The following is a 14251-nucleotide window of genomic DNA, read 5'->3' as shown; positions in this document are numbered from 1 at the left end:
TTGTTTATAATGGTAATTGAGTCAAATATATTGCGGGTAATGTTTGGTGTATTGAAAAGTTTTATCTGTCTCTGTGTAAATGGGTTTGGCTGACATTTAAGGACAGATTCTAATATCTCTGAAGCGCGGAGACTATAAAGCTAATATCCGCGATGACGGTGATGCTGCTAAGGCTCCTCAAAAATGTTATTAGCACCCAGAACAGCAGTGAGAGGTTCGGTATCCATTCTTTGCCTGCTTTGTGTGTCAACTTTCACAGTTGCTAGGCGACAGAGCCTATGGGCGGGGAAAGCCGGAGAAGGCTGGACCTGTTTAAATCCATTGCCAAAACTCGGCCTCCTTATGTTCACGTTTTTTTTGTTTGTTTTTTGTTTACATTTGATCACTGCTGCACTTTAAGGAATGGAAAATTATGAAAGCTTTACAAAACAAAATAAGAGTTGTCTAAGTCTGAGTCTCTAATTCTATAAGTCTTATTGAGACTATAATCATTTTCCAAAAATACATTTTATGTAGACATAATGAGGAGCAGATACCAGAGCTAGAGCAGCTTCAGCTGGTTATTTATTCCTCATGTAAATTGTTTCTTTTTTTTTATTAGTAGGTGACCTTATTTTTATGATTTCCCCAATACTATAATCAAGCAACTTTTGTTTGAAAACAACCTGTAGCTTTAATAGAAATGTGGAATTCACATGCAACGCATGCCTTGTCATTGCCTATATACTTATATAATTTGTGCACATCCCTTATAATACGGTGCTTTTCCTGTCTGTTTATATACCATTTACAGAATTTGTTGTCATTTGGAGTATAGACTGTTTAAATATATTTTTTTTTATTATATTGTGTGTTTGAACAAATTGTTAACCAACATTTGTCCCTTTGTGTCTGTTGTCTTTTAGCTCCAATGTGTGGCGGCCAGTTAAAAGGACCCAGTGGTGTCATCACATCTCCTAATTATCCTGTTCAGTATGACAACAATGCCAACTGCACTTGGATCATCACAGCGACAGACATGTCAAAGGTAATTTTCGCTTAACATGAGATACACATGGAAATCTGTTGAGATTTTAATAGATTATTGGCTTTAAAAAAAAAAAAAACATCCACTAACTGTTTCTAGCTGACAGAAGGCAGAGAGAGGAAGCAGAGAGATTGTGAAAGACATTTAACTGAACCTTTTTGAGCAGAGGATGCAGTTTTCTGCCCTGGAAGACTCGTTTTAGGCTCTTGAGAATTGTTACAGGACACTTTTGGGGCTGTTAAGCACGCCATATGATATAGTGAAACGTAGGAGATAAAAAAATTAAAGGAGGAAAGGACTGGATGGGAGCCAGCAACAGACCGAGCACGTAGTTAGAATTACCTGTGGCGGCACAAAGAGGGGGAATTGGACAGCAGAATAATGGAAAGGTTTTAAAAGCATGCTTAGAGGAGAACATGAAAGTCTCATAGCCCTTCTGTTTAGACTATTGACTTTGGAGTTGTGTTCAAGGCCATTCATCTGCTCTTCTGCCAAATATCTCTCTATAAATCAAACAATGTAGTTTTAGAAATCGGTTCCCCCTTTTCACAGCAATGAGTGAGAGAGGCTATGTGTGTGAGGGGCAAGTCGGAAACAATACACTTCCACCAATGTGGCTATAAAAACACTCGGTACACCCAGCAGGCTGCACACCGGAACGGATCCTGGTACTTTAGGCAGTTTCTTACTTTGTGTTGTTTGGATGAGGATGGAACTAGGCTGTTCTTTCTGTTTACGAATGTAATGAGTTTCTATTCCTGTCCGCCTGCATAGACCTAGCCAGAGGAGGTGCTAGCTGAGGTAAAGCAGAGGGACTGGAATAGGACATGACAATGATACCTCTAAGGCCATATTCAATTTCCATACATCTTGACACATGTGTTGTGGTTGATTGACTTGAAAACAGTGAACAGTCTTTCTGAGGTGTTAATGATATTGATAAGTCAATAGCAAGGATCCAGTGTTTTTTTTTTTTTTTTTTTTTTTTTTTTTTCATTCTGATATGACTTAACTGTTGCACCCACCTTTAGAGACTTTATGCAATGGAAAGTTTTCTTTTTTCTTGGAAAGAAAATTGAAGTTTCAAGGACTTGTTTGTTTTTGGCAGGGTAAATATGACCAGCTATCTTTTTGCTTTCAAAGCTTCTGTTTAGTATAAAATCAAACTTGCAGTAAAAATGTGAAAGGTGTAGCTCTAATACTTTGGTGCTTATGTAGAATTATACAAAGAAGGACATACTGTATGGAGAGATTCTTTGAAAGGCCTTTGAATTTCTCTCTAGTTTTTACTGAAATGTCAAGTTAGATTTCAATAAAAAATAACAAGTTTGAAGCTTTAAAGTGATTTTCAAGACTCGTAACAGAGAGAACCAGTATCCAGGCAAGACAGACAGTGAGATAACCTTAAAAGCTTTTATTAAAGCAAATAACGAACATCCAATCAGATGGAGGAAGTCAGGATGATCCAGAGGGCGAAGTCAAGAGGCAGATCCAGGTTCAGTCCACAGTAGAATTCAACAGAATCTGAAGACAGGTCAGGCAAACAGCTCAGAACAAGGGGAAGCAGGCTCAAAGGTCCAAAGACAGAAACAGGTCAGGATCAGGCATCACTATAAGTACAGCTAGAAAACTGATACCAAAGACTCAAGAATAATCTGGCACTGATGACAGGGACCAAGCGGTTTAAATAGAAGCTGGAGTAGGTTGATCAGATTAACAGTGATGAGAAAACCGAGCATTAGAGGACAGGTGAATGAAATTAACAATTAAGCCAGTCATTGGCGTCAAGTTCATGACAGTGATAAAATATGGAAAAGTTGAACATTTTTAAAAGCCCTTTAAGAGGGTCTATTTTTAGTGTTTGTGTTGAGACTCGCTGTAAAACACTGCATAGGGGTTTGACTATTAAAAAAAACAGACATGCACATGATCCTCTTCACCTGTTCATTTAATGCTGCTTTTCATAACAGTCTCATAGTGCAGTTGTTAAGTGTTTTGTTTTTTCTTTTGATGTTTTTCTCCCCCTTTGACTTCACTTGTTGGCTGACAGATATGAGATATGTTTGTAGTAAGAAACTCTATTTATCGAGCGATCTGACCTATTTTGACAACACATCATCAATCTTTTCTCTCCACCTTGGCAATTTTCATTAGGCACAAGGTTTAACATAGTACAGAATGCAATTTGCATTTATATAAGCTTTTTCATTAGGCCTTGCTCTCTCAGCCCTCTGAAAATGTTATGAATTTGTCGGAAATCAGTGGCACCCAATATAATCTTGGAGGGAAAAAAATATTGCTCTGTTTTAGTGATATCCTCCCTATCAGCTTTATTATTCTCTCATTTATTACTGGTTTTAATTGTTGATTAATTGACACGTTTATCTTTGCTTATTAGAAATTTGTTACTTTGAATGTGGTGTTTGAAAGATGACCCCCTAATTCTTTACATATTTTCAGACTTTTAATAACTTTTTATTGAATGTAAAGTGCCTGGATAAATAGTCTTACTTCTTCCACATTTTTTATAGTTTATATATTTTTATTGAGGTTTTACTGGATAAACTAAGACAAAGTAGATTATATTATCTTGTCAGTGATACAGTATAGATGGTTTCCCACATTTATTTTTTACAAATGACATTTTTGGGGGGGATTGCACCCCATGATACAGCACTACCCATCACCTGAATCCTTCTGAAAAACAGTCTTAGCCCTGCCAAAGAAAAGCATACCTGCAATATGGTGCACCCTCCATGTTTAACCATGGGTATTTGTGTTGTTAATTACCTCTAGATTTTGTATTTGTTGACAGGGAAGTCTCTTGTTTTACTGTGGACTGATGGATAAAACATATTAAAATCCTGGCATTAGTTTAATGACTCTTTAGGATTTTCCTCAACATAAGAAGTGACTTGACTGATGTTTCTTGGCCTTCAGCACATTATTTATTCATTAATGATTTTCAACTTTACTCTTACACAGTGACACAAGTTTTGTATTTTAACTGTGTTTACATTGTGCAGGGGGTTAGGGTCAACTTATCAGGTGACTTTGTAATTATCAGAACAGATAGACCCAGAATTCAAACCAGACAACCAGTGTGAAAACTTAACACAGTTTATTGAAGCGAAACTGCTGCAGGTGGTGTCAGCGACTAGGGCAGGAACCTCTGGGAACTGAGACTGAAGACCAGATTAGATTTACAATGTGCATCAATCACAAATGTAATGCTTACTAACCTTCTCTTAGTCCTCAGTCTGGAAATACCACAATTAGATTCGAGCTGGTTGACAACAGCGCTGATGTTGCTGTCACTGGTCAGGAAGTCCCAGAGAATGACTCCATCTCAATTAGGATGATCTGTGGTCAGCAGAGGGTCAGAACCATGAAGACGATGTAGGCAGGAGGAACAAGAGGACAAAACAGAATCCATAGTCAGAGGCATAGTCCAGGGTCAGAGCTAGGTGATCAGAAGTCTAATGTAGTGCCAGAGGGAAATCTAGCAGGAAGTCAAAAAACAGTTCCTGGTTAGGCAACGGGGCAAGCAGAAAAACAAATCAGGCTCAGGCAGAAAAGGTAAACAGTCAGTTAAGACAGGGATCAGGCAGGTTCAGAAACAGGGCCAGATCAGGTCAGGCAGAGAGGCAGGAAGTCAGGAATCAGAACGCTGGAATAGATCTCCCCAATGGCTCCAAATAATCTGGCAATGATTTTGGTCTGAAGGCTGGTTATATACTGATAGGTGCAGGTGGGTCAGATTGGTAGTAATCAGAGCTGAGAAGGTGTGACTTGTGAGGAATCACCAGCATCAGTGTTGAGATCATTATAGATTTTTGAGTCAAAGTCGTCATTTTAGATTTTGATTAGTGTGGTACTGTAAGTATTTATTTCATTAAATGCATAACACATTTTTCCCATATCGAAGTAACACACCACGTTGCCTTGGTCTCATAAGTTATTAACTGAAAACATAGCATTTTGTGGGATAATTAAAAAGAAATTAAGAATAGTATAAAGAGAATGCATACTGTATATTTATTTTCTGACAATATAAATATGTGAATGCATTTTTTAAAATTCTGCTTTAAGTATTTTTAAGTCTGAAAATGTTCTGCCTAAATACATGTCTCTATCTGCCTTCTGTTTTCATGGTTTCATTCAAATGAGGGCTAGAAGAGCATATTTACTGAGTCATGCAGTCATATTAAAAACTGTTTCTCTATTTTACAAACGTAAGAGACAAATACAAAATCCAACTATTCTCAAAAAAGAAGAAAATTGGTTAAGAAAAGTAAAGCTGTATATGCAAGTTTGAAGCTGCCTCATAAGTTTCTCTTGAAAAGTGTCTGAAAAATATTCAAATGAGAGTCTTGAATGATGGACTGATGGACAGGGGCATCGGGAATCACAGATGGAAGGAGGTCTCTTCTTTGCACCTGATCTCCGGTTCATTCAAGCATCTGTCAGTTACGCTTCTCTGGGCGATTTCTCTGCTGTTGTCTAGGTGATCAAGCTGACATTTGAGGATTTTGACCTGGAGAGAGGGTACGACACCCTGACGGTGGGAGACGGTGAGCTTGTGGGAGACCAGAAGACCATTTTCCATGTGTGAGTGCCTTCTTTTTGACCTTCATCGTTTTTTCCTCAAAATGTTTCCTTTGCCCATTGGGATGCCAGTTATTTCAGTTCTGCCAAATATGTTCCAATGCCGTTCCCTCTTCATTTTGACTCTGTGTTGTAGCTCTTACTATTAGTTTTCCTCTACCTCCTCAGACCCAGCAGTAGCCCACTCTCTTCCTTTTGCCCTGAGCCCTTATTTTTCATCGGTACAGTTTCCCTTTTATTTCATCAGAACCTCATGCAGTTGGGTATTAAAAATAGATGTCAGACTGCATTGTCAATCAGGGATCTTTCCAGTTATGAAAAAGCACAACAGCTGTGTGATGCAGCATTGCAAACGGCATACTGGTGCACTATAATATTGTTTGGACTAACAGATACTAAACTTACAGATTATTATAATATATGACAAAATATACCATATTAACAAAGTCTGTATAGATCTTTTTTTGTTACCCGAATGTTGCGAGTCAGGGGGATAAATGTGGCTGAATTTTATGAAGAAGGGATTTTCACAGAAGTAGCTTCCAAAGTTTAATATTTTTGTTAAAATAGGCATATAGTTAGAACACAAACATAAAACTGCTCTTAGCCCACTAACACTAAGAGAATCAGCTGTTCAAGTAATGATCCATACTCATTGACAGAACCCTTAAAGCACAAAAGCCCAATTAGTAAATTAGTCATGGTATTCTTGCCAACAAATGAAAAGAGAGTGAATTGTTGGTGCAGCTGTAGGTGTTTTTAAACCCTTTAAGCCTACAAGCATTTGTGAAGTTGTTGTTTGATTTCTCCAATAAAGCAGACTGGACAGTCTAAATGTAAAACGAGCAACTACATAAACACATTACACAGCACAGGAGAGGAAGAAGCTCTGGGCAATATATTGCTGTATAGTTTTACCTCAAGTACAAAGGACCCATCTTTGAGAAACAGAATGTTGAGATTTTGGACAGAGAGGATAGATGGTTTGAAAGAGAGTTGGAGGCAGCCATCTTAGATAAAAGAAAAATAAGCCATCATTTAACAGAGAAGGATTGCAGGTTCAGATTCCAAGCAATTTAGTCATGGAACTCAATCCAAAAAAGTTACACAAGAAAGATTTTACATAATCACACTCCATGATTGAAAGGTCTGAACACAAAATCCATACAGAACAAAAAACTTCAACAACCCAGGAGAACAGCAGGTGTATATATCTGTCTTGGGGTTTGGAAAGTTAGAGTTCCATGTTGCTTAAAAAATCAAACTAAAGATTGTTATAGTGTGAGCCGGCAAAATTGACTCTTGCATCAGTGTCAAAACCGTCTGTAGAAATCCTGAGCAGTTGTCCGGTTGCCTCCTATTTGAGCCTGTTTTGTGGTTTCCATAACTAGGATGAATTTAAACAAGCAAACTTTAACATACAATATGAAAAAGTTAATAACATATATGTCTTTATTGTTTAATAAATGTTTTTTTGTTTTGTTTTTTGTTTAAAGCATTCTAAAGAAATACAATGGAAGGTTCATTGTTATTCTAAAGCAATAAAGCTAAAGAAAATAATAAGCAAACCAGGGTTGCCTTTTTTATTGTGTATGTAATTCAATTTCCCCAACTAAAAGAATGATGTATTTTAAAATATGCATTTACCCTTAATGAACCCATAGCAGAGTGAGTCACAGCTAAGACTTAGCCAATGTCTTTGCTGAACTTCAAATGGCAGCATGATTGTTACTACCGTGTAATATCTAAAAAAGTAGCACCAAATGTATTTTTCTTTCACATGCACATGTATTCAACTTCTACTTATTCAGCTTTGTATCACACTCGTTTTCAGTTGTATTCATTTGTGGAATTATGGAAATTGTCTAAATCAATAAGGGGCTCCATCTCACAATTGATAAACCTCCTCTTGTTCCGAGGGATTTTTATTTTAACACTCCCTATGAATATTACATCCTACAGGTTAGGAAATTAGTACTGATAATAAAATTGAGATCTCACTTAAAAGAAGAATAAAAATCCACACTATCCCTTTAATGGGGAAACTTTAAAGATAATAGATTGTTAATTGATAATTGGGATTGCACCTGAGGCTGTTACAGAAAAATTAGTTTTAAATGTATCAGTTATCAAGAAACCAGTAAAAATAATTGCTTTCTACCTTTATACAGCTGAAGTCGTGCAACCTGAACTGATAATACATTTAGTGCTTAGTTCAGGAAAAATAAAATGAAAGAGCAATAGGCTGGGAGTTGCATAGTCATCCTTATTTTCTATGAGCAGTTAAGTACTTTGTTCCACACCTACATACTAACAAAAAATATGACAGGAAAATATATATTTTAAAGTGGTGAAAATTATGTTACAAATTCAACTTTGCCAGCCACAACCAGCTATTTCTCTATCCTTAATATTCAACCACTAAAATTAGAGCTGTTAGTCTCTTACTCTGCAGCTATACGCTTCCTAATTAGAGTTGGGTGGAATTACTATTCAAATAGGATTAAATTACTGCTGTGACATTGACTGATCTTTCCTTCATTTTCCACTTTCTTGTCCCTTGCTGTTTAGCATAACGGCTTTGAAATTTTTCAGGTTTGAGCTTCTAATAAGAGCTTAAATGTTCAGTTGTTTTTCATTTTTCTTTAACCATATCTTTCATGTTTTCCATTTGCAGTCAAAAGAATGCAGGGGAAGAAAAAATTATTTTACAGTAACAACAACTTGATAGTAAACAAAAGTCAGTAAACACATCACTCTGTAGAACATTGTACCTCTGACTTAACTATACATATATATGTATGAATCATTTTGCAGACTGTCTGGTACGACAACTCCAGACCTCGTGGTGAGCACCAGTCACCAGATGTGGCTAAACTTCAAAACAGATGATACCAGTGGCTCCCTTGGATTTAAAGTCACCTATGAGGGTAAGAATGAAAACCATCGATTAACATTTGATTTACACCAGATTTGATGCCAATATTATTTTGAATGATGTCTTACTTATCAACAAAATGGGTATTAGTTTAAACAAGCCAACGTAATCTGTGACCATTCAAATAGTTTCTTTTTTTTGTTTGATATTTATTGCCAATCTTTAAAGAACCACACTAATGACTTTAGAATAAGTATTGTAGGTGCTCATGGATCAAGAAATGGATTTGTTGCATCTTTAAACCATTTAAAGTCCAGGATCTTATTTTTAGAAATAATATTACCAGTAAAAAGACTTAAAGATAGGACTGTTTTCCCTTGAAAATCACCTGAATGTCTGAAGTAATTATTTAAAACAACTACACCTCAGTTGTGGGAGTCTCAACTAGGATGTTAGATGTCTCTATTCCTTTACATACAATAAAAAAAAAAACAACAGAATTATGATACAATGTGTTACCAATTTGAGCTGCACAATTATTCCCATATAGAGAACAATCATATTGTACAATACAAAAAAAAGAAAAAAGAATTGATCCCAAAGGGAAATTAAGTAGGTTATTGTAATGTTCTATTCAAATTCTAGACCTTAACCTGACCTTAACGTGCTGCTGTGGGACCTTCAGACAGCTTTTCTTAAATAATTGTTATAAATCTTAACAAGATGCGGATATTTTTTTTCTGCTTTGGAGGCTGATAGAGGCATATGGAACCCACTGCTTCAATTTATATACACTACAAGCTTTTGAGGTGCAGGGCCATTTCAGAGACCATTGGAAGCCAGGGTGGACATGTGTTACCTGAAAGGAGTTAAAGCTTCCATCGTTGCTACTCTGATCTGCTACATACAGCAGTGACAGCCTCAGAATGGCTGTGGCAGCAAAGGGTTTGGCTCTTGGCAGCTGGGGGAACGGTTCCTTGGCCGACCCAGCGCTCCTGGAGGCAGTCCCAACAGTGTGGTTGGGTTTGGGGGACTCAGTACCCTGCATCTTTTGCTGTGCTTCCTTATCCTGGGGATGTTTAAGTTGCTGGCGACCTAATTCAGTATGGGGCATGTGGCTGCCTTGGATTAAAGCTTTGAGTGTGGCAGCTTTAGACTCCTGGGGTGGTTCTAACTGCACCTTACTGCTCTTAGTGAATGGTGGGCATTCTACCATTGTAGGTTTCAAACTTGCTCACAGAACGACAAACACATTCATTCCTTTACATATGTTTAAATACCCACAAACACAAAACCATTCCACATGGTTGAAAGTAAAAAAAAAAAAAAAGAAAAAAAGACTTCATTAAGATTTTAGTGGTCAGATTACTTTCGTGCTGAATTGAATCTGGATTTAATAAAGTTGTTCAAATAATTAGGATCCTATGTTGAGTTATTCTTTTTGTAGAGAAAAACTACCCAAGCACATGTAAGCAGCCATCTGCTCCATATGGTCTTCCTGTAATACTGCAACAGGACATGTATGAAATATAAATATATATAAATACAAAATTAATAAATAAGTTAGTGTTTCTCTCTTTATATGTAGAAAGTTTTTTTTTTCTTTATGAAAAAAGCTATTTTCTATCCATCTATCACCTGCATTACCACTTTTAGAAACTGATTTGAATATGCAGTTCCAAAATCTGATGTCATTTTATTCAAGTTCACAAGCTTGATTGAGTTTTGTAACAAAGGTCCAACGCATGTTTTAGGGTTTAACATTTACTGGCAATTATTAGATATGAACTGTTCCATTATTAGCATCATATTTCATGTATTGTATATTAATGATGATATTTACCCCAAACCTTAAGTATAGTGCATTGTTTAATAATGACATGCATGCTTATTAGAGGTGTAATGTAAAATAATTACATATATAAGTTAATATGGATTAGTTTATGTGAGAAATTGAGTATGCACTGTCACTGAGTCTGTTTTTTTTTCTTCTTTTTTTTTAAACAATCTTCTTTGTGTCGGTCTGCTGTTCTTTCTGAGGCACAGCAAGCATTTTCCCTTGGCCAAATGTTTGTGTTTTATCACTAAAAATACCAGAGAAAGTGGAGCAGCATGTTGAACAAAAGTGTAATTAAAACAATGAGTTCTACTTAATGAAGGGGGAAGAAACACTTTGGAACACTTCACCTCCAAGATAGGAGCAGCCAACATCTAATTTGCATTTTCAATTACTTGCATTTTAAGCCTGATCACCAAGTTTAGTTTCCATTATGGTTAAACCAGTGCTTACAAGTTTTTTTTACCTTTTAGTCAAGGTCAAAGACTTTTAGTACTGCCCTTCTATGGAAAGGTATTAACACAAGTAAGCAGGTCTATGGGAGAGTCAGTAACTTCAGAACTCTGTGATAACAGTGAGGAAGAGTGTTTAAACAAGGGGTATTTATGTAAACCGAGTAAATTCATGTACCATGCAGTATGTATTTAACTTCAGGAGCCCATCATTTTGTCCTTCATACATTCATGCCTCTAAAACACCTTCTGCATATTGATATCATGTTAAAAATCTAGCCAAATATTTATTTATGCTAACATTAGTGCTGTTGTTAGCTGATTTTGAATTGTTTTAACATTGACTTTATATTTAATATAGCAGATCGTAGTTTAAATAGACTCTAACATAATCTTTTGGTTCATAAATATAGCTCCAACATTTCTGTGTGCTCTTTTTTATTTCATTTGATTTATGCAATAATAGCGCAACCTGTCACATTAAAGTGCTGCCCAGATTAATTACGTATAAATCTCTCAGAACAAATTTAAAAGGAAAATGGTCAACAGTAAAAAAGAATGAGGACCTAAAAAATTTTTTTTTAAACCAATAAGCGGTGAGAAATGAGCCAGCCATCAAAACAATTAAAAATCAGTAAACTATATTATGTCTAGCATGCGGTGCAGAAAGGCTACAGTATTTGAAGAAATGTGCTTTGAATGTTTTTCCATATATAGAACAGAACTGTGATCCTGACTCCTGAGCGGATTTAACTTGAAATGTGACACAGTCTCAGGGTTTGAGGCTGTGACTAAAAATCCCTATCTTTGTTATTTTTACCTTGGATGCTGATACTACTTCAATCAGGTCCTCAGCTTTTTTTTTCTTTCTATGTTTTAAATACTGTGAGGATGATAAAATTTAAGGAGTAGCTGTTGAAAACATATTGACTTATTTAATGCATTCTCAGGGTTCTTAGCATAAACCAGGACAAAACACATTCTTTTTTTAATGGAGATTGCAGCATATTTGTTAACGGTAGGTTGATTTAACTAACAATAACAGCAAAACTGTCTCTTATCTTTGCATTTTCATCATTTGTTGGCTTTTTAATTAATTTCTCTTGCCATGCACATACATTTAAATGCATATAAAATAAGACATATTCACCAATAGTTTTATAACCACACTAAAACAGGTAAATTTTTAAGAACTTCATATTACTTGAAGTTGTGAAGTTTATGTATGTGTGACTTTTTTGTATAGTTATGTGAAATAATATATCACACGGTTAGGTTCTGTCGGCACTTTACCTGAAAAAAGTCTTAAAATATATTCCCATCAAGGCTCTTTGTAGAAATTACCATCATACTCTCCTTTAAATGAGGCCAGCTAAACCCTCAAACAGCAACACACTTTATATTCTAAATGATGATCAACATTAGGCCTCCGTATGGATTTATTACCAGAACTACTCCTGGTGCAATTTAAAATCATATTAGGTCCCCGCCACCTCTCCCTGGATGGATGTGCTTATTACCTCCATGTTAAGATGCTTTGATGGGAATCCTCAGCATCCTATTGAGGCATCACTAGCAAACGCGGACCCTCTTTACACAGTTCTCCACTACAGGAGAATAGAGGGAATAGTGAGTGAATACAGGGTTGATGCATTGTTTTGATGATGCAATTTGCATAGAGGTCTGTTGAAAAAGGGTTGGATGTTTTTGTGTCTTGGTCAAGAAGTGCTCACATCAACTTCCCAATAGAGGTGAGAACATTCATCACTCAGTTACATGTTTCACCCACAATCAGCTAAGAATGTAGAGGGAAATTGGATTTTAATGAGAACAACATTTCAATGATTTAAGAGTGTTTTCATTAATATATACATGTATACATTTTTATTTCAAGGCGCAACGTTTCAGAGTAGAAATATTTCCCTTTCCAGTAAAGCTGGGCAAGTTGAAGGTATTTTAGTAAATAACTTAGTTTGATCTTTAAACAATTATTTGACGCAAATTACTGTAATGTCAGTATCATCAAAACAAATGTTTAGATTTAGTGTTGGAAATTTTCTTTATATAAAAGAGGATGCCTTTGCACACTGTTAAAATAACCAAAACATTTGTTTAACTCCTTTAAGTAGATTTTCTCTAAAAGAAGCATCACATTTGATGTTTTAATTATCCTTGAATAAATATTTGTTTTCATTTTAATAGCAAAATCTATTTCAAAGATTGACACTATTTTTTTCAAAAATACAGAGATAGACCAAGGCAGTTGCGGAGATCCTGGAATCCCTGCCTATGGCAAGCGGGAAGGGACTGGCTTTCGTCATGGGGACAGGCTGTACTTTGAGTGTCTGCCTGCCTTTGAGCTCGTGGGAAAGAAGAACATCACCTGTCAGAAGAACAACCAGTGGTCCGCTAAGAAACCAAGCTGTGTTTGTAAGTTATTCTTTTGTCAGCTCTATGAGTCCTATATGCTATTTACTAAATGTTGTTGTGGGTGAATACATTTTGTGTAGTTAAGTACAGGGACAGCTGCATTATAAAGGATGCGATTATCCTCACAGTTTGTCTCACAGAGGCTTTGGATTTAGAAACAATAGGGAAAATTTTGGGATTTAGAAACTATTATTAGCTAATTAACTCAATACACAACAAACAAAAAGGATAGTTCAATAATTAGGGGTGTAGGAATAAGAATATAGATGGCTGACTGTGCAGCAATTGTTCCCTGTTGTTTAATGAAATGGACAAAAGCTCTGATATTTATCCCTAAAATTAAGACAATGATGCTGAAACAAATTTAATCGGGCTTAGAATTTAAAGTATTTTGTTAAAATCTAATCATCAAATACTTGTATTTATGGGATAAAAGCATTTAGTTCAGGATGTGAAATTATTTATGACACAAAGCAAGTGGGTGCATCTACAGTATGAAGAAATCGTACAAAATAAAAGTAAAGGGACAGGACTTAAAAAACAAAACAAAAAAAAAACATTTAAATTCTGAAAAGCTTTTTCATTTACCCACCCTGAGTCAGAGTTGTTGTATAACCACTTTTCACTGCAGTTATAACAGCAACAATTCCAGAGAAAAGTCTTTTGCGTTTTGAGGGACTTAGGTTACCTTTTATTTTTTTTATTTTTTTGAGAGATGGCTGAAGCTTAGTCAGATTAGAAAGAGTGCACCCGTTACTCAATCAGAATTTTTCTCGACATTCGGACCATTCCAACAGATTAATATGCTTTCAGTTCCAATGTTGCTTTATGTTTAGGGTTGCTGTCCTGCTGGAAGCAAACCCTGCACCCCTTTTTTAGTGTTTAAAAGCTTTTCTTCTGTAACTCCCCTGTACTGCATTTAGCTCAATCCGTCCTCCCAACCACTCTGAGTAACCTCACTTTTCCTTTCTAAAAAAAATAGCCTCCCCACAGTTTAATGTGGTCCCTATAAAGTTTTA

The 14251-nt window shown here is 36.0% G+C and overlaps 1 protein-coding gene across 1 annotated transcript in view; it reads left to right on the top strand.

Moving 5' to 3' along the window:
* Positions 1 to 14251, top strand: part of csmd2 (CUB and Sushi multiple domains 2) — a 375721-nt gene that overhangs the window by 201806 nt on the left and 159664 nt on the right. The window contains exons 10-13 of the mRNA XM_038286837.1: positions 906 to 1027; positions 5535 to 5638; positions 8453 to 8565; positions 13050 to 13232. Coding sequence (XP_038142765.1) covers positions 906 to 1027; positions 5535 to 5638; positions 8453 to 8565; positions 13050 to 13232 — 522 coding nt within the window. The remainder of the gene's footprint in view (positions 1 to 905; positions 1028 to 5534; positions 5639 to 8452; positions 8566 to 13049; positions 13233 to 14251) is intronic.

Source organism: Cyprinodon tularosa, unplaced genomic scaffold (genome assembly GCF_016077235.1).
Source record: "Cyprinodon tularosa strain WSP-4 unplaced genomic scaffold, ASM1607723v1 ctg230, whole genome shotgun sequence".
NCBI classification, from domain to species: Eukaryota; Metazoa; Chordata; class Actinopteri; order Cyprinodontiformes; family Cyprinodontidae; genus Cyprinodon; species Cyprinodon tularosa.
Note: the sequence above shows the minus strand (reverse complement) of the source record. Positions and strands in the feature narration are given on the sequence as shown.